Source organism: Loa loa, assembly GCF_000183805.2.
Source record: "Loa loa unplaced genomic scaffold supercont3.50, whole genome shotgun sequence".
Classification (NCBI taxonomy): Eukaryota; Metazoa; Nematoda; class Chromadorea; order Rhabditida; family Onchocercidae; genus Loa; species Loa loa.
The window spans coordinates 57,249-83,663 of record NW_018108230.1 but is presented as its reverse complement, the minus strand read 5'-3'; the positions used below and the strand labels follow the sequence as shown (position 1 = coordinate 83,663).

Sequence of the window (26,415 nt, the reverse complement as noted above, 5' to 3'; positions counted from 1 at the left end):
ATATAATATATATATATATATATATATATATATATATATATATATATATATATATATGCAACGAGGCCGCTGAAGAAATACTAACAAAAATATTCACATCATCGTGGCCATTTTACGCTTATCTTATAATCGTGTTCTCCTATCTTCTCTTGGTTATATGCTATGAAAAACCTGCGTATTGTGAGTCAAGTTCCTTAAAATATTTTAAGAAAAAATCATTTACATCAGCTTAAACTCAGTTGTTAATGCAAAACGTGAAGTAATTATGACTAATGAAAGTAAACAGACAACAAAATATAATAGAGGCGACAGCGATTATTACATAAAACATAGAAAAAAGTAAAAGCAGACAACAGTGATCCAATAATTTATGGAAAATTGGTATGGAAAACAGATAAGCAAATGCACTGCTGGTTTATATGGAATATCTAAAGTCGATTGTGGCATTAGAAATTTAGTGAAATAACTTAAAAATCAAAACTAAAATGGGAAGTTTGAGAATCACAAATGGAGTCGAAAGCATTGTACGCCCCACGATTTGACTTGAAATGGAAATCTTGCATTTCGGAACGAATTTTCGTCCTGCAACTGCTTCAATGACCAAAAAATTGTAGCGAGACATGAAAACATTGCAGTAAACATATCCTCCTCTACTTTAAAAACTAAAAACGAAAATTGATACCCGTCACGTAAAGCATATCAGTATGAATTCGTTTCGAAAAACTAGTAGGGATACAATTATAAACTTGCCTTACTGAAGAATTTTCCATCCACTGACCCTTATTCATTGTTTCATTAATATCAGGCTCAATAAAATTATACTCCACTGGTCGACAACTTTGCCATGTTTTGCCGTTCTTAGCATTGTAATAAACGGCTTTGTTAGTATCTGACTAAAAAATAGTATTTAACTGTTTTCAGATTCTGCATTCAACTCAGTATCATTCTGGCAAAAATAACAGGAAAAATATTGAGGAGCAAAAAATTTGCATTGTTCCATAACCCCTATTTGAGAATTTCTATTTAGGAGTATTCCATTGTAAAACTATGTACTAGTGTTCCAGAATATTGAATTAAAGCTTTTTCCAATTAAAAATCCTGGAAAAAAGGACTTAGCACATCTTCTTAACTTCCATTCACATTAATATATGTAAATAACAATTACTATGTTTGCTGAGTCTCTTTCAAACCAAGCGTTTACAGTGATCGGATGGCCTTCACTCAAATCAAATTCAGGTTGCCGCGGCGGTAAATTGCAGGTGATATTTATCGGAAAATCTTTGTCTATTGCAAGTTTCATCAGATCATTTGAGTTAACCGATAAATTTGCCAAGGGCCCAATATCATTTCTTCCAACCTTTGGAAAATAATCGCTGAAGCTACGATCTAAAATATTCTAATTTCTAATGCAAAAATATGAAGTACAGTGCACCTTAATTTTATACGTGAATTCAAAGAAAGAATACAGAAGCCAAATAAACACATTAATGGGACAGTTTGACGGTTAATATAAATCCTTATGAGGCCATCACATAACGGTCCTAACATCTAAGAACACGCTTCGTGACAGAAGAAATACGAAAAGTATGCGCGGAAGATGTCTGATAAAAAATTGGCACTAACCTGATATACTATTAGATGATGAAGTCTTTGGCGATTGATATATATCCAAGATAGTATTTGCATCATTAGAATTCGATAGCAAATGCTCACTACTGGCTGGAATATCTTCAAATCCCAATAATTTTGCAGATGATGAACTATTATCTGTCAGAAGCGTCGAACCTACCGAAAACGAATTCAGAGGAGACATATTTTCGAAAAAGCTGCGCCAAAATTTCTGCAAAAAGAAATAAAATACTAATGAAATGAACACAAGCACCCATAAAGAGTCTAAATAACAGGTGGCTGTGAGTCATTTTGCATATGGAAAAACAATATCCTACCTCATGCATATCGTTCTCCCTTTGTGACGATTCTAACTGTTCTTTCTGTTGAAAATTTGAACCCTTCGGATATATACCGTGACGTCGCAAAGAACAAGCTACAATGCCCACTGCAGCAATGGAATAACTCGTTTGGTCGTTATTTCGAAGGAACAATTGTGGAAGAACTGACAAGATTCGTTCTGCGTACTCTAGCAATAAGGGATCTGCAGGAAACAAACACAAGTCTTTACCATTCCTGAAAAAAATTCCTCAACTTTTTTCAGAAAATTTTTAGAAAAAAAGAAAGTTCCTCAACTCGACTTTTTTTCGTTGAGAAGTATGCGGAAAAGCCTTTTCACTCTAGTTTGATAAGAAACAGAACTGGATCGACAAATAAAATGATGAAACTAAAAAGTTAAAAAATTTCTTAAATGAGAGCAATGAATTCCTCCTACAAATAAGATTACTGAGTATCAGATATTTTGAAGAAAAAAGAAAAAAAATAATATAATGAATCCTGCTTTTTATTCCTGCTGTCAATTTTTGTTGTCGAGAGATCACAAGAAGATAATGTGCTGTCTTCTTCCATAGTGAGAACTATAGTTTTCTTGACCGGTGATTTCAGATTTGTTCTTTTTCCAAAACTGTAAAATGTCAAACCTGGTGAAACTGGTATAAAAAATATGTATAAAAAATGCTATAAAAAATATAAAAACTGGTATAAAAAATATAAAAAACTAAATCAAAAGGAAGCTATAAATTCCCATATGTTTAAATGAAGTTACCAGAATATATATAATCTGTTGTTTGTTTGTTTTCTAAACTTTTGATTGCTTATTTTTATTTATTCACTCATTTATTTACTCATTTATTTTACGCAATTTCACATAAGAATATTGTAGAATTGTTGTAGAATATTGTAGAACTGGCAACATTGTAGAATTGTTCAGATTAATGCAGCAAGCTAAGTAATACTAATCACCATATATTGATACTATCTATTAGGTAATTAGAAATAAAATCCATGCCAATTGAGTCGGAAGATAAATGAATAAACCAATAATCACAAGCTAATCTTGCACTTCATATTACACCATGGTTGTAAAATACGTATCACGTCAGAACTCAATTCATTTCAGATTATTCTTATTACAGTACACTAACAATGAATACACCTGAACATTCGTTAACATTTTCATATGAAAAAAATACGCAAGAGGAGTTGAAACAGTTGGTTCCTTATTTGAAAATTTTGTTTTTATTCGCGAAAAAACCTTTTCAAACTTTCGTTCCATATTGGCGATCATTCCCTAACCAGTTGCAGTTCTCAAAAAATTTTTTAACTGGAATCAGAAATGAAACAAATACGCTCACCCAAAACAAGAGGGGATACCAAAAACATTATCAGCTGATGACGGCCCGCGAAAGACAACGTTGCGATTGATACTACTCTCAGCTCCTTGCCTTGCTCTATTCCACATCTGTCGTCTGTCAAGAGAATCCTCAGCCATTACCGCGCGCACATCTTCCTGAATCTAAAAGAGGCATAAAATTATTTGAATATTAAAAAAAAGTCATCTGAAAAAATGATATAGCGCATGTACATAGCTACTCCATTAAAAAAAAAATCATATCTCAAAACTTTCCGCTAAATGAGGTTGGAAAAAAAACCAAGAATTTTAAGCTAAGCAAGTAGTTGAAGAAAAGTGATAAAAGGCAACCCTGCGTCGTATAGAAGATGTTATCATATTTGGTTTAGTAATAACTTCCGATTGTTTTGCAAACATCCAAAGACCAGCTCGCTCCTTCAAACGTTTGTGAGGGGAAATGGGTTGAGTTAATCGTTGCGGTACTGAAAGTTCTCCAGAGATTGAGGTTCACGATTTACTGCACTCTTTTAGACTTAAAGCTTAGTAGATCTAAGACCCAAAGGCACTAAGTCATATTCCCTGTCACTGCAGTATTGGAAGTATGACATCAGCATAACCAATCCCGAATCCGGGCAATCCGAATTCGCAAAGTTATAGTCTGTTTTAGTGGACAGATCAATGACTGAGTGACTCTGATCAATGACTGAGTTGCTGAAAGAATCAACATTGAATTACGCCACAATCAAAATATCTTGAAAATCACAAATTTAAATGAAATATTTCTCTTATTATGATAGGAAGGCAATAATTGATCAGAGGGTTTACGAGTTCATATTAAAGTTAATCGAAATAAAATAATTACTTCGTTTTCTAACTTCAGGGAGTCAATAGTTTCAAATTGAAAAGTAACGAGAATCATCAGTGAAGTAAAACATCATTCGATAAGCAATTCTCGCAGAAGATTTTAGCTTCAATTTTCATTCCAAATGTGGCTGAACTATGAAGATAAAGTGTGTTTTTTCTTTTTGTAATAATGGAGAAAAAGATGGCAATATTGAAAAGCCATTCTTAAAAATGATTACAATTGTAGAAATACATAATTTTGCTACTAAGAATCTAACTAGAACTATTCCCATAGCATGAAGATAAATGAAGTAATCGGGTGGAAAGCAAAAGGGGTTTATTCGGGATTAAAAAAAGACCTCTTCTGGAGGTATTAGTTAATGTAATTCGACGCTCCTTAGCTCGGCTCATTACTGCATCAACATGTTTTGCCATTTCGTCATGCCAGTTTCTTCCACTCTGTCGTCCTGTGTGTCGGTGGTTTACACCAGATCGCATACTCTTAAAGCATAATAGAACCAAATTCAAATTAACAATTCATTTTGCAGACTGATAATTGTCAATCAGCTAAAACAAAATTTACAGCTGACATATCGAAGTTTAAAGTTTTAAAATACACATGGCGATTAATAGTCAAGGTAAGTACTGTGGAGCTAGTGCCTGTTAAAAAATTTGCTAATTCGGATTTGTAGGACTTCGAACTTCCTTCCGTCATAGGTAAAGTTTTTCGAAGAGACTTTTCCTGCTGGAAAGTAAGCACATTCCATCCCATCGCTCTCCAAAAAATACCTATCATTGTGAACATTTCCGATCTACTTTCAACAATTTAACAAACATTATAGGCCATATCTGTGATTTCATTGTTAAATAACTTACAATAAGATGTTTTCCCGTCATGGCTCCTAATATAACTTTCGTTTCTTTTAAAGATTTGAAACCTACCAGATATTCATACATCAAATCTTGCGCACAGAACGTAAGATTCTACAATATACGTCTGATGCAACTCTTACGGTAAAGCTAATAACAACGTGACAAAGACATCGCATTTTCGGTAGCTGTGACTCATAGATCATAATTTTTGCATAAAAATTTCGACCATACAATTTCGAGCTTGGAATTGCACGTTTTACCCAAAAACTCTTTATCATTTTTTCAGATATTTAATAAACCTTCAAATGGAACAAGAATGCGTTATCCCTCATTTAAACAGTATGGAGTGGGAAATTTTAATTTTGACGAATAAATACGTAATGCTATTGTTCAATATTCTTTAGAGAGGATGAGAAAGAAGCGAAATCGCAATCTACATTTCGAAACGTTTTTTTAGATATGCATTTAAAGGTTTAAGAACACCCAAAAGTTATCTCAACTTTTGCATTTCTTGTCCTTGAACTAATTAGATCAATATTCTCAAGTTATACAATTCTTCAGATAATCTTTGTTTAATCTGTCTACAGTCCTTGAAAGTCTATGGTATGTAGGAAATAAAATTAAAAATATCAACGAAGCACATCTCCACAACACTTTCTTTTACCGGATTTGCAAGGCTTATAGCATGAGTGAAACGTGCACATAAATACCTTACGACTTCCAAGTACTTGCGGAGTTCAACCACGTATCCGCAACCACATTCCTCTCACCTCTGCCCTCTTCTAATTGATCTGTCCGCTCCATCCATTCGAATGTCCGATAGTTGACAAATCTGGTACTCGTTGGCTTGCTCGAGAAGTGTCCGGCAAGTTAATGGTAATTTTGACGAGTGCTATCAGTTCTGGACATTTATGTGTTTTATCAGTTCGACAGTAATCTCTGTTATCAGCAGTTTGATATTTGTGGTTGTAGAGATTAGCGAACTGAGTGACACTTAGTGGTATTTTGCTAGTTTCAGGTTATTGTTATAAGGACGCTGTTGTCGTTGTGTAGTGAATTTACGTTTCCGTATAAAAAGAATTAAATTTGATTGATGGAAATGGAGGAAGGGGAGGGAGAGAATCCGGTGACAAACTGCAATTTTGATCCATGTACTGCTGGTAGTAGCGAAAACACATATCCATGCCAGTGTTACTGCATCAGGCTAAGGTTACGCCTTTCTTGCTTTCTTTTCATTTCACTAGTTGATTAGAACTTTGCGAGACCTCACAAAACTAATAAGTGCAGAGGGTTAGAAATTAACGTAAAAAATAGACACATTTTAGTCGAAATGAAACACCTCTGGAACCGAATGTGCGCTGCTCATGCACGGGGGAAGACCGACGTTACGGCATAAAATATCGATGCCGAAGGAAAGCGTTGACATTTTCGTCGAGCGTTATTGATGGGAAAACTATAGAACAATCATTTTGTTCGGTTAGTTGGTATATAGCTTCTACTTGGACATTTTAGTATATCCAAGTTTTCGTCTTTATATCTCAGCAACAAATATGATAGTATTATGAGGCATTATCAAAAGACGAGATTCATTAAATCAATCACGATTTACTGCTGTTGTTGCTGCTGAGCGCGTATTTGATCAATTTATTTTAGATCCACGCAGAAATGGTTCACCAACATCGATTATGTCTTGTTTGTTATGCTTTCTGCACGGAGGTAAATACTACGTTAGACTCTGCCAGAGTGATCAGTTTGGTTGTAATTAATACAGAACTACGAATTTCTGCGATAATGAGCTTTTAAAAAATATAGAAAAAAGAGCGGGAAAACTTTCAACATTGTACAAATTGATGAATTTATTAAGGGAAAGTTCATAAGAAATGCTAGGGCTTTATGATTCTCAAATTTGCACGCTTCAGAGTTCTTCCGAAACATTTAAAGTAAGGCACTCCAACTACTTTATTTCTCAAACTTCCCGTGGCCCTGAGCGTGTTCTACTGTTTTATGAATTTTATGACATTATTTGAAGTGATACATAAAGCTATTAGAGAGAAGTTTTGGAGGAAATATTCACCACTTTTTTGTGATTTATTTTTTGAAAATGGTTATTGTATTAAAAGTGGATCGGTCTTTTTTTAGGGCGAATTGAAAGTCTGCAATGAATTAGGAGTACAGCATTGGATGCACGCTGATTGCTATCATTCATGGAAAGAAGCGTGCTGTCATTGCAATATTCTTTATTCTGCTTCATCTCATTTCACCTTGTTTCCTTATAAAGTATTCCTATACCTCGCAGTTACTATTTCGAACATTCCAGTTGTTCAAAGTTCATGCAGTATGCAATAGTATGTTTTAGGATCCTTTGTTCGAGAAACTTGGAACTGTTTTTCCGAAAATGACTCGAGGGTCGCAGTTGAATGTTTGTAAGTTATTTTATTGATAAAATTGTCAATTGATTTACTCCAGTTGAACGCGGCAAAACTCCTCAGTTTTATCCACTTATTTTCTGAATTTACATATCTTCTCGGCGAAAATTTCCCCAGTCAAACTTTCTTTGTTCATACTAATTTTTCATACCATAAATTATTCAGCAGTTTCATCCTTTCACATCACAAGTGAAGTTCAAGTTTTAGTGGCTCTTTGTGAGAAAGAAAACTATTCATGGTTAATATCAGAACTGGATTCATTTCATTCTATTTGCTCCAGTTTAACGACAGAACGTCCGCTTCACATAAGAAGCCAATTGCTTTTGCGTGAACTTTGGAGGACTTTTCGAGCCGGTATTTTCAGTTAATCTTCATTAACAGTTGGATTTATCCATTTATCTTTACTGCTTATGTCGAATTTATCATTATTATAAATCAACTTCATTTACAGATAAATCGCCCTATGAACGTCGCAAGTACTATTTGGATAGCATAAAGTTTGCAATACAGTGCTGCGACCGCTTATCTCTGTTAATTGTTCTCCAAGTAAATGCCTTTTGTTTTAAAAATGTTTCTAAAAGTATGGTAATTCTTTGTGTATAATTGCAGGAATTTCGGGGATATCTGGTCATTCAACATACATGTTATTTAATCGAGTTTTAAATTTAGGTTATACCTCTAATCCAATTGAAATCCAGTAACTTATTTCTCTTAACTTCAGTTTTTGGATGTTACTGTGGATGGCGAATGTCTTCTTTTTGCCGTAGAAGCTAATGACGCGTTCTCTGTAAGGGTACTTCTTCATCACGGTGCTCCAATCAGTTTTCAGGTACTTCTTACACAGTTCTTTCTATTCCCAATGAATTCAAGCTTATATTTTACAAAATTGCAAAGATTTCGCTGCAGAAAAAGTCGGGAGAAAAAGCTGATTCTCTAAGCATGGCATTTATACTTGGTAACTGTGCATCAGCAGAAGAAATTTTGAAATTCTTGAATTATCGCAGTACTCGCATGGTTTGTTTTTGATCCTTTTCACTCACACTGATATTTATTTATCTGTCACTATAATTACGAATACGTAATTTGCCATACTGGATGTGATTTAGAATCAGTGGATTAACATTTACATCAGAACAAAGGAATTGCCTTAAATGCGAGATTTTATAGCGAGAATTTATGCGTAATCGTTTGCTGGAATTCATTAACCATCATGATTATCGTGCAGTAGATCTCCTTCTTACTTACGGTGCGAACGTTTATGACCGAACCGAAAAAGGAAAATCAGTCTTTCACAAATTAACCCAGAATAACGATCAACAGCTTGCCATTGCGACTGCAACCAAGTTATTTGAAAAAACAGTAATTGTGCCATCTTTTATTGATGCTGAAGATTATCGTCATCGTACTGCCCTCCAGCTGGCATGTGCGAGATGCCACTGGAAGCTGGCTGAGTAAGTTTTCTTCTATAAAGAATTTACTTTGATCATCACTACCTAGATATTACGTAATTTAGTTATGCAGACTTCTGTATTTAATTGTTGAAAATGTGCTTTTATGAAAGATTTGCAGAGGGTTCTTTTATATAGCGGTTAATATTTTGACTGATCGCTTCAGTGCCAAATTTACTTCGATTCAACAGCTTATAACGTACTAGTTTTTCTTCCGCTTTATACTTTCAGTTTTTATCAAGTTAGTCCGAGTCGTTGCACTGTTTATTCCAGCGAATTAGTGTGTGAATGGTTTTTTCAATAAAAGTATAGAAAGGTTTAACTAATGAAATAGAATTTTCTGCTCAATATGGATTTTTAATGTAGTATAATTTTTAAAAACCTTATTATGATCTATATCATCCATCCTTTAATATCTGGGATATAAAGTATTTAAGGAAGAGCTTATAATTGCTGATAGTGCTATTGATAAAATGTCCAATCTTCTTCTAAAAATAGAGAAAAAACCCCCCAATTCAGATTCATTAAGCAGCAAGGGAATGTGAGTGATTAGAAATGAAAAATAGTATATGCTATCAAATATTATTAAATATTTATGCATTTACAAGACGTAGATAAATAGAACAACTAGCAATACTTACGTCGGAATTATCATGAGTTAGTCGAAGTCAGTTTATGATAATATATTTAAACTTGTATGTGCATTCTCTAATTATGCATCCAGTGATAAAAATGCCGTTAGGAATCAATTTATTTTGATGGTGTTATTCAGTTGTTATAATTTAGTCATAAAAAAGGACAGTTATACTGTGTACTAAAAGTACAGAATATTTGTAGAACAGTAACGTTTTTGATCACTTCGTTCTAAAATTAAAGGAAAGTTTTTTTTTTTTCGCCATATTATTTAAATTTATTTCTTTCTTAATAGTAAGATTGTTGGCGACGTAATTTAAGGATTCGATTGCTTTTCTAACAGTCCGGTTCCGTGTTGTAACTACTCAACATGTACTGCCATCTCGGTACAGCTCCGAAACATATTTCGCGAAGTACGTTTCGGGAACTATACAGAGATGACATTGTATATTGTTTATCTTATGTTTAAATTGCATGCATCTGCTTCTCAGTCTGTCATCATCGAGACTTGCGATTTTAAATGGACCAGTACTTGCTTGTTCTGTTCCCTTTGCGCAGTTTAGCATAAATATCATCACAAATATCCCCAAGAAACTATCACTATATGTTTGAATCGAACAGAAAATCTCATTAAGTATATACAGTTTTTACTTTCATTTCATCAGTGTCAGATTTCCCTACTTATTTATTTCATAATTTTTTTTCTTTCGGTAATTTTTGGAGGAAAGTTCCTCAGGGATTTTGTGAAATTTCAGTAGCTATGTGGATCTCCTTAGATGTCTACACTTACTATTTGCCTTGAACGAAAAAAATAATGGCAGTTGGTGCACATTAAGATTTTCAGAAAGCACATATTATCGTAAATTCGATTTGAATAAAATAATTTTACTTCAAACATGTAGGGCATCAAGCTTGTACTTTTGCCATGGATGTGTTGTTTTTGCACCTAAAACTCTGTCGCCCTTCTGCATTTCTTTCCATATTTTTTGGCCTGGACACTGTCACAATGGACACTGTTAACACTGAACATTTCTCCATCTTTATCAATTTTCATTTGTTCTGAGCGGAATTTCTCTTACTTTCGATCTGAAAGTATTTTAAAATACTTTTAATTGTTTGCAGTTGTAATAGAAAGCTTATGATCATTAGCTACCTCCGGTGAACAGTAATAGATCCTATTTTCTTTACTGTAGTAACTCTCCCATTCCACTGATTTGAACTCGTTTCTTTTTTTTTGGCTTATTTAGTGTTGTGAAGTTTCTTTGCTTCTTTACCAATAAATATATAAAATTTTATTTTATGAAGTAAATTTTAATTACCATATTTTTTTAATGAGACAAAAACGGATGTAGTTTATCAACAAATGGGGGCCCATCGAATAGATCCGTCCTTCCGATTATAGTTTTTTGTTATATCTCATATATTGGAATACGGGATTAATGAAAACAAAAATCGTTATTTTTCGAGAGGAGTTTTCATTTGCGGCAAACTCAATTTACGTCCTAGCTTGAGGACGGTCCATATTTCTTGTTCTGCTTATTCTGAAATGACCTATTTCGAGCAAACAGGATCAGTTTCTTTCAATTTTGCTCCATTTACGTGAATTGTACGGATCTTGTGTACAGAAATCTTCCACATTGTTGAATTATTTTGGGAAATTTTGTTCAGATTAATATTTTCGGAAAATTCAGGAGTGAGGATAAATGGGGGTGTGATGTTTATCACCTGTTGTTTTTCCGGTCTGAAAAGGGGGATTTCTAAAATCTACATCTTTGTTTCTATAAGCCATTTGTCTAACCCTAAGTGAGGGATGATAAATGCGAAGTGCATGCTTAAATCTAATTTATTTACTCTTTTACACGCTATGACGAATATGCTTTCAAGATATTTTATGCTGAATTATCGGCTTGTTTATTTGGTTTGTGGATTTTCCAATTTGTCTTTTGTTCGCAACTCCGTTTACTTTCGTTTTGTTCAGTTTAATTATTCTCTTATTTTTTTTCTGCCAATGTTGATTTTCACACTGGTTTATTGAATGTTTTATTCAAAGCCTTTACTCAAGAACTGTAATATTTCTTTTGAATGAACTATTCCGCTTTAAATTTAGATAATTTCTTATTTTCTTTTGTTTGTACTAATTTGACTCTTTCGGTAACTGCTTCTACCTTGTATAATTGACAATTTTTTAAAAAATCGGTTATTGCTCAAAACACATTGCTTTATTGTTGTCTTTTTCTAGATTACAGTTTGTTATTATTGTCCCTGAACTCGTTCTTGGAGCGTATTTGTCTCGCACTTTCCTTGCACATGTTCATTTTCGTTTCAGTTTAGTTTGTGTGAATTTTTTTCTTATTTGTCTGAATTTAATACTTTGTCTTTCTACTCAAAATAGCATGGACTATTTTCTGATCAGGTTATTTTTTGAAAAGACAGCTATTAATTATTATAAATTCCAAGAATATTTCCAAAATTTTCTTTATTGAAATTTCGAGACCTCTTCTGTTGAAATTTTCAGATTTTTCCTGCAGCGCGGTGCTACACCAAAAGGTTTGTGGACCAATATGAGATTGCCCGAGTTTTTACGCTCATACATTGATCGTATTGGAAGGGAGCTGAAATTACGGAAGTTCCTGTCGATCTCACGCAAATATATTACACAGTTAGAGTTTTTGTGGTTGATTAATAAACGATTAATAAATCAAATGAAAATTTTAATTATTTGATGTCAGACAAATACAAGGGACATTGAGTTAATTTAGTCCAAGTATAGATCAATACATGGATACAGTTCGTTTAAATTAACCATTGCAATCTTACATCAGTTAATAAGGAATACTTCGTATTCCTACTGCAGCGACATAACGATGGGTCGTGAACGTGTTGCAATACCACTTGAAAATGGCACCGATGATGGAGCTACGTTGGATCCTAATTTTGAATATGTAAATGCTGTTGATGATCATGATTCATTTCAAACTCATATCGACTTTTCGCTGGTTAATATTTTCTTTTTTTACGCCTCTAGAACTATGAATTTGTTTCGGTTCATTTATTTTTGAACTGCCGGTACTCCGGTCAGTGGGTAATAAGTCGAACGTCTCTTACACGAGCTCTTTTCAAGAAATCCATTTGCTGCTGTATCCGGTATGGAGATCATATCAGCGGATGCACTACTACGTTCTTAATGATTTTCTAATTGAGACAGCAATAATCGTTCCTGATTTTGTATTTGAGCAGATAAGATAAACAATTTAGTGGTTTTTATAGATTTTTTCACTATCAGTTGAAAATTACATTATACTTTCTTTCTGTGTAGTTACGATTCATTCTAGAGATATTTTACTCAACAGTGTGAGGAACTTTCATGAGCTGCTATTAAAAATTTAAGTCGCATATACATCGCTGTTTTTAGGCATGTCGCTGCGCAAACGACTGCCAAATTGATTGTCCTTGTTTGGCTCGCTGTACGTATGATGCAGATGGACATCTTACTAGTCGAGCAGTCGAATTAGCTGATAAGGCAGAATTAGGTGTACTGCTGGAGTGCAGTTCATGCTGCTTTTGTTCGAATAAATGCAGATCAAGAGTTGCACAAAAAGGTGTTCATTGCGAACTTGAGGTATACTTTTTATATAGATTGTGATTAGAAAATTCAAATTATTTCAGGAATTATTTCTTAAATTTTCTGAACTTATAGATTTTTCGAACAAGGAAATATGGATGGGCTGTGAGGACCTGTTCCTTGATATTGAAAGGTAAGCTTCAGTGAATCATATTGATATATCTCATCCATCAAACTGCCGCTTTACGAAAATCAAGTTCTCTTCCCCTTAATTTCAGGAAGTTTTGTATGCGAATATGCTGGTGAACTTATCTCAGACGCTGATGCAGATAGCCGTGATGATGACACTTATTTATTCGAAATTGTAGTAAATTTTTCAAAAAATTGACTTGCGAGCGAGTATAACGTAAGGCATACCGGAGTCCTAGCATTTTCTGATATTTCTGAATATGTTTAATGAAGTTACTGGGTACTTTGGGATCTATTATTGCTGCAGATGCTTTCAAGATCATCTTGATATAAATATTTCTCCAGAGAATTTTCAATCATACATGATTAAGCGACCAAAAAGTGGAATTTAGGAAAAAATTTAGGAAAAAAATTTCAGTTGTTAGCAAGCAGTGTAAACATTGATTACAAAGATGGATTTGAAACTAGTATTTTAAAGTTTTTGAATTTCTTCTGTGGCTGCAAAAATTTCTCTCCTAGCAGTTGTAATGCATTGTTTTTAGGACGAAACGTCAGCCTACTGTATAGATGCAAAATTCAAGGGGAATGTTTCCAGATTCATCAATCACAGCTGTGAGGCAAATTTGGTCACTCTTCGAGTTGTATGGGATGCAAATATACGTCATTTGCCCCATGTCTGCTTTTATGCTAAAAGAGATATCCAGCAGGTGTGGCTTTTGTTTCAGCAAAATCTTGCCAGTTGATTTTGGGCCCGCACCTTTATTCCTTGTAGTAATTTGTTTTCATAATTTAAGGGAGAAGAACTAACTATCGATTATGGAAGTCAGTGGTGGGACGTCAAGTTGAGGAATTTCCCATGTCAGTGCGGGTCGAAATCTTGCAAATATACTAATACGGTAAGAGAAGAAATACTGCGAAATGGATTTCTCACTGCGGAAGAAAGCAAACAACAGGAAGAACCTTCTGATGGCAAGTTATAAAACTTTTATACAGTGATTATTTTTTTATGTGCTTCTCCACTCCTTTTAATTGAAAATAATGTAGAACTTCACACTTGACTTATTGTTGGATTCACTAGCGCCAGTTATTCCAAGAAGTTCCTTTTCTTTTCCATCACCATTATGAATAGTTCATTGTGCTGTTGCAGCTAATAGCTTTATGTTGTTTCAACATAAAATTTTTTTTGAAATTAAACGGTCGTGTTTCAACCTATGTATCACTGGTGAGTGTCAACCTAGAGTTTAGATTCAAAAATGGGGTTCATCACACTTCCTCAATCTAGAAAAAAGAATACTTTTCAGTGGAAACGAGTCAAAATGAATCAAGTGATTTAGTAATGATCCTATCCAACAAAATGGTTGATCAGCAATAACCAGATTTGTAGATCGAGTGACTTGGTAGTGGCAGGCCTCGTAGATTGAGTGACACAGTTAGGTATTTCACGCATGTAAATATATTTTGGAAGATTCTGACATCCTTCAACAGTTCTGTTCACTTCAGTTTCGTTTCACATTTCATGATGTTGTAAAGGTAGACTCCATTGCAGGCAAATCATTGCTTACGTTCATTATAATATACTATTTCTTGAAATTTGCCGGCATTAAAACACTGCCTCCAGTATGTTTAAATTGTGGTCAAATTTCCATGGAGGTAACCATACGGTATGATGTTTTGTGCAACTATTAATCCATATACGATTAAGGATATTGTTTCGAGACTACCACTTTCATATTCCATGCACCGGAAGTTAGATGCACTGTGGTAACGTATCCCTGCATATTAATAGTTGACAGCACCGGTGGGGTATCAGTTATTCTCAGCAGATCACAAAATCAGCTTTGCACTACAAATATTTTTAAATGTTTTGTTATGGTTTATTGATGTTTGTATGTATTTGCGTTGAAGAGGACTCACAATAATTCCATCCGTACCATCTCCAAACCTATTTGCCACTTACTTATTCAGTCGGATGTTTCCTTTCTCAACGATACAGCAATAGAATCCTTGAATGAGCGAATGATCAGTTTGAATTGGTAAATGGAAATTTCTTCGAAACTTATTTATCAATTCGTTCAAACAAGAAAAAAACACACGCACAGTTAGCGCATATAAATAACACAGTTAAATATGCCAGTGTTTAATGGCACATAGAAAAAGAAAACGACCGTACACTACTTTATAAGCGAGATCATAAAATCTATAATTACAGAAACCCGTGGTCGGTCTGTGCACGAATGTATGGTCTTTTATTTATCATTAAAACCAATGGAATTTATAAAATCCAAATTCTTTTCAAGATTAAACAGAAATTTGATTTCTCGAAAACAGGTCGTTTGGTACTGCTTACTTTATATACAGTATGCTAATATGGACATTTCGTGAACTGCAGTACTGCCAACCGATATATAACTTTGAAACGTAACACTGCTAGAGTGTATAACAATTCATAAAAAGAAGATTCAAATATAATTAAGGCGCGGACTTTTATTTCCACTGCGAATTATAATCATGGGGATAGTGCATCGGCGCTCCGGGGTTACGATATGTGGTCCGTGGATTCACCCAGTTCTGATTTTGTGGAAGCTGACCTGGATAATTTATGGACGGAGGGTAGGAGGAATACACAGAGCTCTGTGGCGGCTGTGGCATTGGATACTGAGTAGGATATACGTCTTGACTTTGCATATGTTGTTGCATTTGCTTTCCACTATTTTTTGGTGTTGGAATGCTGACGCATACACTTTTACCCCTGATGATAAAATCGCGTATTTGACAAAACCGTCTTGTTACATTTGGATCGTTCACCGTTACAAATGCAAAACCACGATGAGGTTTTGGGATGAACACTCGTTCAATCTGAAAGCAAAGAAACTTCCAGCGTTTTTTTTTCCTCCAAAGATTTTAATCATATCCGAGGCAAGAGATTTCATCGTATATTTCGATATATTTTGGACTCCTTCATACATTTGGGCATTTTAAACTATGCCATTCCCTACCGGACGATATTCGACAGCACTGAAGCGGAAATAGAGCAGGAACTCTCAGATTAATTGAAGGTTCAAACAAAAAAGGAAATCAAGAAAGATTAGCCTTAATTTATAAATTACAAAGAAGCTACTGAGGATTCACTGCCAAATCCACTTCCTCATGCCTAGGCTTAGTAAATAGCAGTTAGCCATCTTTACCAGCCATTTCTAGCAGTTTACCAGCTATTTTTATTTTTCTGTATTTAAGTACGGTCGTTTGATTCTTCCTTTATTAAGTATTGAGTTTTGTTGTTTTCTTCACTTGTTTATTATGTTTTTCTTGAGTCGATTTTGGTTTGTTTTCTTTTTTTGTTTTTTGTCTGTGTGTTTTGCTGATATCCGGCGTTGTTGGCTCAATTTTTTTTCTTAATGTTAAAGCATAGATGAGGTTATGTTTTATTTTTATGATACTAAGTTTGGTCTTGGTTGTGGTTATTTTCATATTTGAATTTATGAATGTCTCACTTTGGCAAGAGGAGAAAGTTTCTTTGCTTCTGCATCCAAAACATCGAATATATCTTTTTCTGTTAGTGTGTTCCACACGCGTCCAACATATAATTTTGTTGAGATTGTTTCCTGTACAGGAAACATTTCAAAGGATGGCTGCTGGGAAACCCTGTTGGTAAAATGGTTTGGAAGTTTTACCTGAAATTTGAAAATATGAGTAAATAAAGCAACTGCCAATTACAGAAATGAAGAAAACGGAGACTGGAAAACTAAGAGCTATGAAATCGAAAGTCACAAAAATGAAAATAGAGTTTTATATCATGAATGGTAATGGTTTTACTTCGTCCACTACTTAGTCGACATTGTTTAAACAATTGAATTTGACTTGTAAACAATCTATCTCAAAAATAAAGCCGTAAAGAAGGACGAAGATAAATTCAGGACACGAACATTCCCACTGCTACAAAAATAACTACGAAGGAAACAAAATCAAGGGAAATTTTCCACCAAATTGTCATGAAATTAAAGTAGACATGTACCACTAACCTGTGTTACTCTTCCATCGATAAAAACTTCTTTATCCCGAAGTACTTTGTCCTGTGATTCAATATCGGCGAATTTCACAAACCCATAACCTTTTGGCATATTGGTTTTAAAGTCGCGTTTGACCTATAGCGTATGTAGTTACTGCAGTTGGAATCATCAACATGACATCTATTAACGCAAAAATGTGGAATTGTATGAAAATTTTGTTCTAGCAAGTAAAGTAGGGCAAGTAATTGGGATAAGTCAGGGAAACACGTCCCGCTCACGTACACATACATACGCACTTTCAAACAGACAAAGAGAAAGAACAATCGACCAGAGCAAACCTCAACGTACTGAACTTCACCGTATTGTTCGAAAAATTTTTTGAGCGCCTCTTCATCTGTTTTGAAAGAGAGATTGAGAACGATTAAATCTACCGGTACACGCAAACTTTCATTCAAACTACCATCCAAGCCAGAGCGTTTTTCCCCTACTAGATCCCCCATAACATCGTTCGACGGCCGTTTTCGATCACCTGGTGCTAAAAACACAAATTCATTCAAACATTTCTGGCGAACCAATCCTGTTCACATTCATACTGCTTAATCTAGCAGACATACAGAGAGAGGTACATGTCTGAAACAGAGTGAGAAGACATGAATAACACCCAGTAAGTTATCCCAAGGCAACTGCATCATCGTTTGTTGTTTGGTCATTTAGAAATTATATTAAAAAATTATATGATCTCACAAGACGAGCAGCATTAGCAAAACCATGCTCATTATGTCCCGTACTTGATATACTGTTTAGCTAAATGATCACTAGCTTATACGTTTTTGAATAAATACAACGATTGAATACCCAATACAAGTATCGTTATAACAAGCGATACTTCAAGAAATAATTGCAACAAAAACATACGAGTCGCAAAAATCGCCACATAACGTCGTGTCCCCCAACCACCTTTTGGTGGATAGATGCACCGCTTTTGTTCATCTACCCTATAAAGATAAGAGAGCGTATAGAACCTGGTATATGTCAACTGATTATCGGTTCCTCATCATGCATTCATTTGACCAAGAAATGTGCACTAACTAACACTACCAGATTCAAATACATACGCTAAAGTTCGGTAAACTCCAGTCGACTGATTTTTAAATTTTAGTCCTATGGCTTCAGGAAACGAATGTGAAAGTGTAGCTATCGGTAAGTTACCATCGTCGTCAACAGGAATTTCAAGTATATTGGAACCATCTTCGCCGGAACCTACGCTTACGTATCCATCAAAATCGGCAGCTAAAAGAGATTAAATAATTCGTAGGCTTAGGAAACACCCAAAGTGTGGATGACAATGCTATCCTGATTTGGTAGAAATTTCAGGAGATATAGCTTCACTGAAACAATGCTACACTTGATCTATTGCTAAACAAGAACTGTAGCACGATTCTACAATCACAAACTCTTATAAAACCAGGGAAGTACTTCTACCAGCGATTTTACGGGGTAAAGACCAAGGAAAACTTCAAGATTTATAAGGCCAACATTCGTGAATTTGGAAAAACCTACAAATAGGAGCTTTTCTAACAGAATGTACATCGGCAGATAGATTCGATGCCTCCACATTCAACTCCGCTTCTTCATTTGCTTGCTCGAACATTGCGCTGTTCTGGAAAAAAAACCTGCAGAACGATAGTAAACTTATTAAATTTAACGTAAGTAACAGCGATAGCAGCATTTGCTCCTACTTTCATATACGTAACAAAATAAGTGCTTAGTGGTTTTAACAAAGTAATAAAATCGAGTATTAAAACCCTTATTTGATTTATTAAATTCAGTGCTTGAAAAACGGATTATGCAGTAGTGCGTTCAAAAAAATCTGGGCAAAATAACAGCAATATTTGTTGTAGGAGGGAAGGGAATACGGAAATGACAGAAGGAAAGCACAATAACTACGAGCACACACATACCAATACAAGCATATATATATACACTGACCCATCCATCCAACTTAAAAATCATGACGACGGAGCATGATCGTCCTGAGTGCGAGTGCGGGCAGACTCCCCGAGATATCTTGGAACGAAGTAAAATTCGATAAAAAACAAGCAACTCCACCCCAACCCAACGGCAACGCAGAACAACACTATCGACTGGCTAGATTCGACCATTTCTATTGTTCGGTCTTGCATATTTCGCCCGGATAGCTGTAGGAGTATCAAAGTTGTTGGTTCGCATTGTTTTTTATGCATTCCGCAAAGCTTATCTGAGTTGTGGATAAGGTTACTCGAAATATTACTCGGATTAAGTCACTATAGACCTAGTGAAAAGAGAGTACTGCTATACTTGCACATTCCTCTGTCTATTTATTAATTTTTCGAATATTTGAGTTTTCAGTTTGTTCCTTCAAATCAGCCAACTTATGTATTTTGTTTATATACTCTCTGTATATATTTAAATAACAATATGCGCCCATAACGTGATTCACACAAGATGCAAATTAGATGCAGGTAATGGAGAACACAAGGTCAAGAAATCGTGCAAACTCTATTAGCAACGATACGCAGACAACCGAAGATACGCTGTATGCGAAGCTTTCTCAAATGGTACGTTTGAGAGCTCTAGAATGAAGGATTGAAATAAGATTATTGGAACTGTAGTCATTTTTTTTTAATATTTCTATGCGCAAATGTTAGTTTTGGTAATTTCTCGGTGGCAAATAAACCAAAAAGGCGCTTTGCTTCCAGACCTTCCTATCCGAGATAACCACCTGAATTTTTAAACGTTAGAAACATTCATGTTTGTAGCATCAATCAGCAAGACTGGTATATCATTTGGTACCCGGTAAAATACTTTTTTTCCAGGTTTGAAACAGTAAGTGCTTACTCAACTAAATTAACATTAATGTAGCAATGTGCATGAAAGCGAAAAGTCATCATTTAGAATCATCATCTGCATCAGTACACAGTGTTTCATTATCCCTTATATTTTTGTAGGTACGGGAAGCAAGCAGTAAGCAAATGACAGATACATTAAATTCTTACGGCCGTATTGATTTATTTCGACCCTACTTTGACGTAGAACCACGTCAAGTCCGAAATCGCTTAATACAGTCTTTCATACCTCGAAAGCCTTCACAGATGAATGTTTCAAGTGATATGTATGGGCCAACAATGATTATCTTTACTTTGGTTGCTTTGCTTCTCTATTCCATGAAATCATCCGGGTAAACTTTTTCCAGCATGAGGAAAATCAAAATTGCATAGCACTGCAATTAATGAATTCCATTCTCAATCAAATTTTCCTGAAATCAGTTCCTGACTTTTTTATGATAAATGTATTTAGTGCATAGCTAATTTCTTATATCCTTATATCTTTATCCTTATATATGTTCCTGGAGACGGAGAAGTCATTTTTTTTTTAAACGATTCCTTTTTAAATAATGAACTCCACATTTTTGCAATAGGAACATCAAAAAAAAGTGATATTTTTGTAAGTTCATGCAAATCAAGATTTCGATAATCTGCATACTTGGAAATTTTGTATTGAGAAGTCGTTCTTACAAGATTTTGAGATTAGTATAATTCCAGGTATACAGTTCAAGATGGTACTTTAATCGGTACAGCAATGATTACTTGTTTCGGTGCTTGGTTTTTCATGTCTTTGGTGATATATACATTGTGCTTGATGTTTAATGTGGATATATCTTTTATCCATTTCTTCTCGTTATATGTAAGCTTTTATTGAGTTCCTAGATTACTACGCCTGTTAGGATAGTCTTTCCAGAGAGATGACATTATGACAGGGGAGTTGAGCAGAAGATTTCGTCTTTATCAAGATATTTTGTTGAAAATAATTTTCGTTTTCAGGGATATTCCTTATGCAGTCATTGTGTAGTACTTTTACTGACAATAGTATTCCATCCATTGCATTCGCATTTATTCTTTTACACAACAGTGATCATCTTTTGCGTCCCGTCCGTCTTACGAGTGGTATGCTTTTGGGGATATCAAAGTTTGTAGAGTTGAAACTGCTTGCCTCCTTTTCAGTTGGACCTTATCGATAATATATATATACTTTTAGAGCTTGTATTTATGTTCACGGACTCACGATAAATCTCACAAATTATCTATTACTGTGGCAGCTTATATATTGCACCTTAGCTATCTCTATTACTTACACTACGGCTTCCATGTCGTTGTTGAAGGTAATTTCCTTACTTTGATGGATTTGATCGTAACAGCTGATGTCGAAATATTATATGTGAGAAGTATATTTCAATATTTAAATATTTTACATTTTAATATTTTAATATTTAAAGAAGTACATTTAAAAAGAAGTACACCCTCAACTGTTACAACTACAATTCCTGACACTGGAAGATTATGCTTAAGTAAATTACAGAAATTGATGAGATTCTTGGCGATGTGCAACAAAGTTCAGTAATTTCTTTGCCGTTATCCGCAATTTGATACGATGCCTTAGCTTCTCGTGTTTCTATTAATACAACTTATCTAATTCTTCGATCTATTTAATATAGTTCATGTACACAATGCAAACTTTGGTTATCAAATGATGCGAGTCACATAGCTGGTTAATCTTTGCTCCTTTGCTGGATGATGAAATAGCGTCCTATAATTTACGGAAATAGTATTTCGTTTATCATTCTGTTCAATTTTCGTCAGATATGTAATGAGACATTACATGATTATTATTGTTGCATTGATTTCGTTAACTGTACGTTTCAATAATGGAAAACATAGTCTGAAATGTTAAGCGACATTTCTACAATTCGGCATGCGATGAGGCAATGGGGTCTTTTTCTAACAATTTGGATGAGACGTGAAAGAAGTTCCAGTAAACTCAAAGTTGCTCATCCATACACATAACGCAGATAATAATTCATATGTTTTATAATTCATACACATGACACAGTTTCGTTTACTATTTCCAGTAATGAAAAAGATAATGGTTTGTCGAAGTATGCAGCTCGTTTGCTTGTATAATCCTTATCAAATGAGCTACTGTTAATATAAGTCTTCAAAGAAAGAGTACTATGGGCTTTCTATTCAGTCTGTGATTTGAATTGCAAAGTATTTCAGATGCAAAAAAATTTTCTTAACGGATAATTGATTAAACCGTTGTTCTATCAAGAAATAAACTATTGCCACTACTGACCTTTTGTGTCGTATTGTCTATGTGAATCTGGAAGTTGAAATAAAATGTGCGACATTCATGCATTAAATTCCATTCATTTATTTATAAAGCGTGTAAAAACATGAGAATAAAAGGGAAGGCTATTTGTCTTATTCAGAAATCTTATTCAATTCTTACTTCGAAGGTGTCATCACAATATCATGCAAAAGATTAAAGTGATGCTGATGGTTAAATGAAGTTTCACATGTGCCATCTTTACATGATACACGTGGAACTTCGGACAGCAATCGTTTCCAAAATGCAAGTGAAAGTCGGCAGATGGAGCTTAAGCAAATTAAAGATTAAGACTTATATCACAATAACATTTCTGTGTGTAGGATCAAATGACAAAAATCAAAGGGGTATTTCCTTAGAAACCAGTTTGAGTTTAATATTTCAAATGATCGAAGACTACATGCTCGTCAACCATCACCCCCGCTCGAGCTGTTTTCTGGAACACTCATAAATTCATGACTAAACCAGCAATGCATTAAAATATATGATAAAGTGCTACCCAGCGAATGTCTTGTATTATTATACATGATATAGGTCAAGACGTTACTGCCTTAGCATATTCTGGGATTTTCTCTCACGATAGAGTGAAGAAATTCTTTAAGGGAAAAAGATATTTAATGATTTCAGCAAAATTCATAAAAAACCTTAGCTTCCATTATTTCATCATCCCAGTGCATTGCTCCAATTTTTTTGATTGCTGTAACGAAGAGAGTTTTAGCTTTATCCGAACATTCTCGCATCCTTTGATCCACCAAATGAACCGATACCTTAAAATCGACTAAATTCAAAGTACTGCAGCTGAACAAAATGTTGTTCCGATAGTTCAGAAATCCCTTTTCTCAATCTTCTTAGTCTCGCTTTCTCCTAGTCAAAATCAAGACAGAATAAATATGACCTTCTCGCCATCTCTCCAACAATCATAATCCGTTAAAATAGCAGTTGTTGCAAACGGAATACCCAATTCTTTTGCCAGATAAACCTAATAAGAAATAATGGATAAAGACACATAATTTATGCAGTGCAGAACGTAAAAACTCGAGTACATTCAACCTATTTTGAATTTCTACAAAATGAACATTTATACTGAAACGAAACACGTGATTCGAACAAGAAAACTACAAATTGTTGGCTAAAAAAAATCTGTCACTATATACAATCTCATTTGATTAGACGAAAAGATTTGGTCGATTGGGATACATATAAACTCACATCTGACACGGCAGATTGCACAAAATATTACTGTCAAAACTTACTTCTGGGCAAACAGTCATGTTAATAATATCAGCATTCCAGCCTCGATACACTTCACTTTCAGCTCGAGAAGAATATCGCGGCCCCTCGATGCATAGTGCAGTTCCGGTTTTGAAAAACTTATATTTGAGTTCTTCTGCGGATGAGATCAGGACCTAAAACCAAATAAGCATAGTGAGAGTAAGAAGTGGCTTGTCAAAGTTAAGCTTTTGTCAAAGAAATGCTTCTTACTTTCCATACCAAACCTCCGATATCTCTTCGGCACTATCAAATTAAACACAAGTTCTTTTTAAAAACAGAATACCTGTCTTAGTTTCTCATTGTATGCAGGGTGCATGGGAATGTGACAGACACCTTTTGGATGGCCATCCTTACCATCATGGAATGTTACTTCGCGTTTGAAAGTTCCGAAATCAAACAACAGATTAGGAACATATAGAACTGATAAATGTACCAAAATAAATGAAAAGCAAAGCTTTTTTCACCTGTCAATGAAGGAATCCAAAAACACAAATGAACCCGGTGTGAGTTCTTCTTTTAAACTTCCAGATGCCGCAGTAGACAGAATGACCTTTGCTCCTCAAATGATTTTGTTAGTAAAGGTTTAAGAAGGTAAAGAATGAATAATCATGTAAATTCAAAAATTTACAATTAGTTCAAATTATCGGATAATACTGAAAAGTTATCAATAACTTTCTAGCCAAATACAATAACAGTGCAACAAAATCCTACCCTGTTGCATAAGAGCCCACAAATTTGCTCGATAATTAATATTTGTTGGGGATATGTCATGTCCACGACCATGACGTGACAGAAGAATACAAGTGATATCGTCTACTTTCCCTTCGATCAGAACATCTGATGGAGAACCAAATGGTGTACTCACTTTGTGTTTCTCTGTATTGCTAAATATTTTTGGGTCCTCAAGACCAGTTCCTCCGATAATTCCAATCTAAAGAATTCTTTCATTCGTTTTTACTCCAGCTAATAAAGAAAGCATCTGTGCAGTTACAGAAACTTGAAAAATGCATCCTGAGATATTTCTTATATGTGGTAATTCGGACCAAACAAAAACTTCATTATGACTCAAAATTTTCAAAAAAGATTAAATATGAAATAAATTGGTAACCTTGAAGTCCATTGTTAATTACTGATATCTCTGAAGCAGCACAGATCTAAAATCGTTGTCTTCTTTTAACATATTCACAGCGACGGACAAAGTATGAATGAATATGCGGTACGAAAAAAATAGAAATGAGATTCAAACTTCTGCGCAGTTCGAAAAATTGCAAAATAAAGCTAAAGAAATGATATAAACTTTGTTCCTCAACAGTTTTGCTCAAAAATGGCTTGCAAAGAACAAAGAAACCACGAACAGTCATGTAAATTTAAAAATTTAGTGTTAAAATATCGATTTATTTATTTGTACATTTTACAGACCGGTTGTGTTTCACTGGATCTGGCGATAGGTCTTTCCAAGACGGGCCGGTCTTGGATGACCAATGTTACATCGTATAAAAATAGTGACCATGGATTTCGTATAAAAAACTACAGCGCTTGCAGGAACCGACACCTACTCATAAAACCCGATGAGTGGGAAAAGGTATGCAAGGGTCTCTGATGCAAGTAATCCGGAAATCCCATAATGTTATCAAGACATTGACGGGTCGGTCGTGTGAGTTGGCTGCGGCAGTTGAGTATCATCGTATCGATCTGTGTGCAGTCCAAAAAGATAGGATGGTCCTGTACGTATCTACAACGACTTAAGATCATCTACAACGGAGCTCAACGACCAGAAGTGGCATAGGAATTATTGTCTCGCAACGATCCGGAGATTCAATTGCTGAAGTGCAGCGTCTCGATGACCGACTAATGAAGATTGTCAGTCATTGAGGAACATCGTTACCACATAATCTCAACATATGCGCCTCAGACTGGGTATTCTAACCAGGACGAGGATGAGTTCTGGAGACTATTACAGCAGGAGACCGCAGAAGTTGTCGGAAAAACTCCGAAAGGCAAATTTTCTGTAGGATTACCGAAATTAAAGCTATGTTCAAATAAAATTTCCACAATATCCAACAGACGGGGTGACGAAATCTTGTCAGTAAAATCAAAGCAATGAAGAGGATGTTAAGCTAACAATGGACAGCGTAAAACAATGCCAAAGACTAGCCATACCACCATGATAACTCCGATGGAGCTAACAAAACTTCTCCCCAATTCTTATATGTATATATATATATATCTGGAAAAATCCAAAAGGAGTTAGTGTTTTTACAATCGAGCAAACGATACATCCTCCACGCTTATTCTCCACGACTGAACTACAACGAAATCTTCTCCGCCACCACTGGACAACAAACTACGACGATATTCTATTCGCTAAATACATTTCCCGTAACATATCCCCAACTCAACGATCTATCAACGAATCGACAGTAAAATTATTATCGAAGGCAACGACAAGGAATTTGTTAGTTGATCATATTACTTGCTTTTTGTATAACTCATCACTGTTTACCAATTCACCGTGTAATATACATACATATTGATCACCCCTTTTTGTTGTTAACTAGTAATATTGTGCATAATACATCCCGATTAAATCTATATCGCCAAGAACGAGTTCAGCAGAAAAACAATTTCCCAACAGAAATACCATTAGAAAAAAGCATAGTCG

The 26,415-nt window shown here is 34.8% G+C and overlaps 6 protein-coding genes across 8 annotated transcripts; 3 read left to right on the top strand and 3 right to left on the bottom strand.

Moving 5' to 3' along the window:
* Positions 1 to 289: 289 nt before the first annotated feature.
* LOAG_01836 (hypothetical protein) lies at positions 290 to 5,814 on the bottom strand (the record flags this gene model as incomplete). 3 transcript variants are annotated; one of them, XM_020445857.1, is made up of 10 exons in its annotated part: positions 5,725 to 5,814; positions 4,501 to 4,642; positions 3,650 to 3,780; positions 3,303 to 3,463; positions 2,450 to 2,572; positions 1,947 to 2,184; positions 1,624 to 1,840; positions 1,166 to 1,386; positions 751 to 893; positions 468 to 582 (listed from the first exon to the last, which is right to left on the bottom strand). In XM_020445857.1, the coding sequence occupies exons 2-10, from the start codon at positions 4,637 to 4,639 to the stop codon at positions 468 to 470; spliced, it is 1,488 nt and encodes a 495-aa protein (XP_020303730.1). In that variant the 5' UTR covers positions 4,640 to 4,642; positions 5,725 to 5,814. The 3 variants fall into 3 exon arrangements, with proteins under 3 accessions (XP_020306533.1, XP_020303730.1, XP_020306534.1); XM_020445859.1 differs by lacking the exons at positions 4,501 to 4,642; positions 5,725 to 5,814 and adding an exon at positions 4,161 to 4,239; XM_020445858.1 differs by lacking the exons at positions 4,501 to 4,642; positions 5,725 to 5,814 and having other exon boundaries at positions 290 to 582; positions 3,650 to 3,879.
* Positions 5,815 to 6,022: 208 nt separating this feature from the next.
* On the top strand, positions 6,023 to 14,419 carry LOAG_17213 (histone-lysine N-methyltransferase). Its single transcript, XM_020449875.1, has 17 exons — positions 6,023 to 6,223; positions 6,340 to 6,490; positions 6,668 to 6,730; positions 7,154 to 7,291; positions 7,371 to 7,437; positions 7,648 to 7,794; positions 7,892 to 7,986; positions 8,162 to 8,269; positions 8,347 to 8,454; positions 8,608 to 8,891; positions 12,037 to 12,180; positions 12,376 to 12,517; positions 12,934 to 13,140; positions 13,219 to 13,276; positions 13,362 to 13,450; positions 13,815 to 13,979; positions 14,067 to 14,419. The coding sequence occupies exons 1-17, from the start codon at positions 6,108 to 6,110 to the stop codon at positions 14,250 to 14,252; spliced, it is 2,268 nt and encodes a 755-aa protein (XP_020306532.1). The 5' UTR covers positions 6,023 to 6,107; the 3' UTR covers positions 14,253 to 14,419.
* Positions 14,420 to 15,600: 1,181 nt separating this feature from the next.
* LOAG_01833 (TAR-binding protein) lies at positions 15,601 to 18,945 on the bottom strand. Its single transcript, XM_003137371.2, has 7 exons — positions 18,840 to 18,945; positions 18,395 to 18,569; positions 18,195 to 18,274; positions 17,618 to 17,814; positions 17,292 to 17,414; positions 16,764 to 16,943; positions 15,601 to 16,128 (listed from the first exon to the last, which is right to left on the bottom strand). Exons 1-7 carry the CDS (start codon positions 18,928 to 18,930, stop codon positions 15,757 to 15,759), a joined length of 1,218 nt encoding a protein of 405 aa, XP_003137419.1. The 5' UTR covers positions 18,931 to 18,945; the 3' UTR covers positions 15,601 to 15,756.
* Positions 18,946 to 20,227: 1,282 nt separating this feature from the next.
* On the top strand, positions 20,228 to 22,237 carry LOAG_01832 (Yip1 domain-containing protein). The gene is made up of 5 exons (XM_020445856.1): positions 20,228 to 20,496; positions 20,861 to 21,002; positions 21,140 to 21,262; positions 21,354 to 21,477; positions 21,675 to 22,237. The coding sequence occupies exons 1-5, from the start codon at positions 20,291 to 20,293 to the stop codon at positions 21,740 to 21,742; spliced, it is 663 nt and encodes a 220-aa protein (XP_020303729.1). The 5' UTR covers positions 20,228 to 20,290; the 3' UTR covers positions 21,743 to 22,237.
* Positions 22,238 to 22,854: 617 nt separating this feature from the next.
* LOAG_01831 (S-methyl-5'-thioadenosine phosphorylase MTAP) lies at positions 22,855 to 24,873 on the bottom strand (the record flags this gene model as incomplete). Its single annotated transcript, XM_003137369.1, has 8 exons — positions 22,855 to 22,917; positions 23,126 to 23,248; positions 23,377 to 23,460; positions 23,735 to 23,887; positions 24,037 to 24,173; positions 24,252 to 24,311; positions 24,465 to 24,684; positions 24,862 to 24,873. The coding sequence occupies 8 exons, from the start codon at positions 24,871 to 24,873 to the stop codon at positions 22,855 to 22,857; spliced, it is 852 nt and encodes a 283-aa protein (XP_003137417.1).
* Positions 24,874 to 25,077: 204 nt separating this feature from the next.
* LOAG_01830 (hypothetical protein) lies at positions 25,078 to 25,857 on the top strand (the record flags this gene model as incomplete). The annotated part of the gene is made up of 2 exons (XM_003137368.1): positions 25,078 to 25,335; positions 25,627 to 25,857. The coding sequence occupies 2 exons, from the start codon at positions 25,078 to 25,080 to the stop codon at positions 25,855 to 25,857; spliced, it is 489 nt and encodes a 162-aa protein (XP_003137416.1).
* Positions 25,858 to 26,415: the final 558 nt, after the last annotated feature.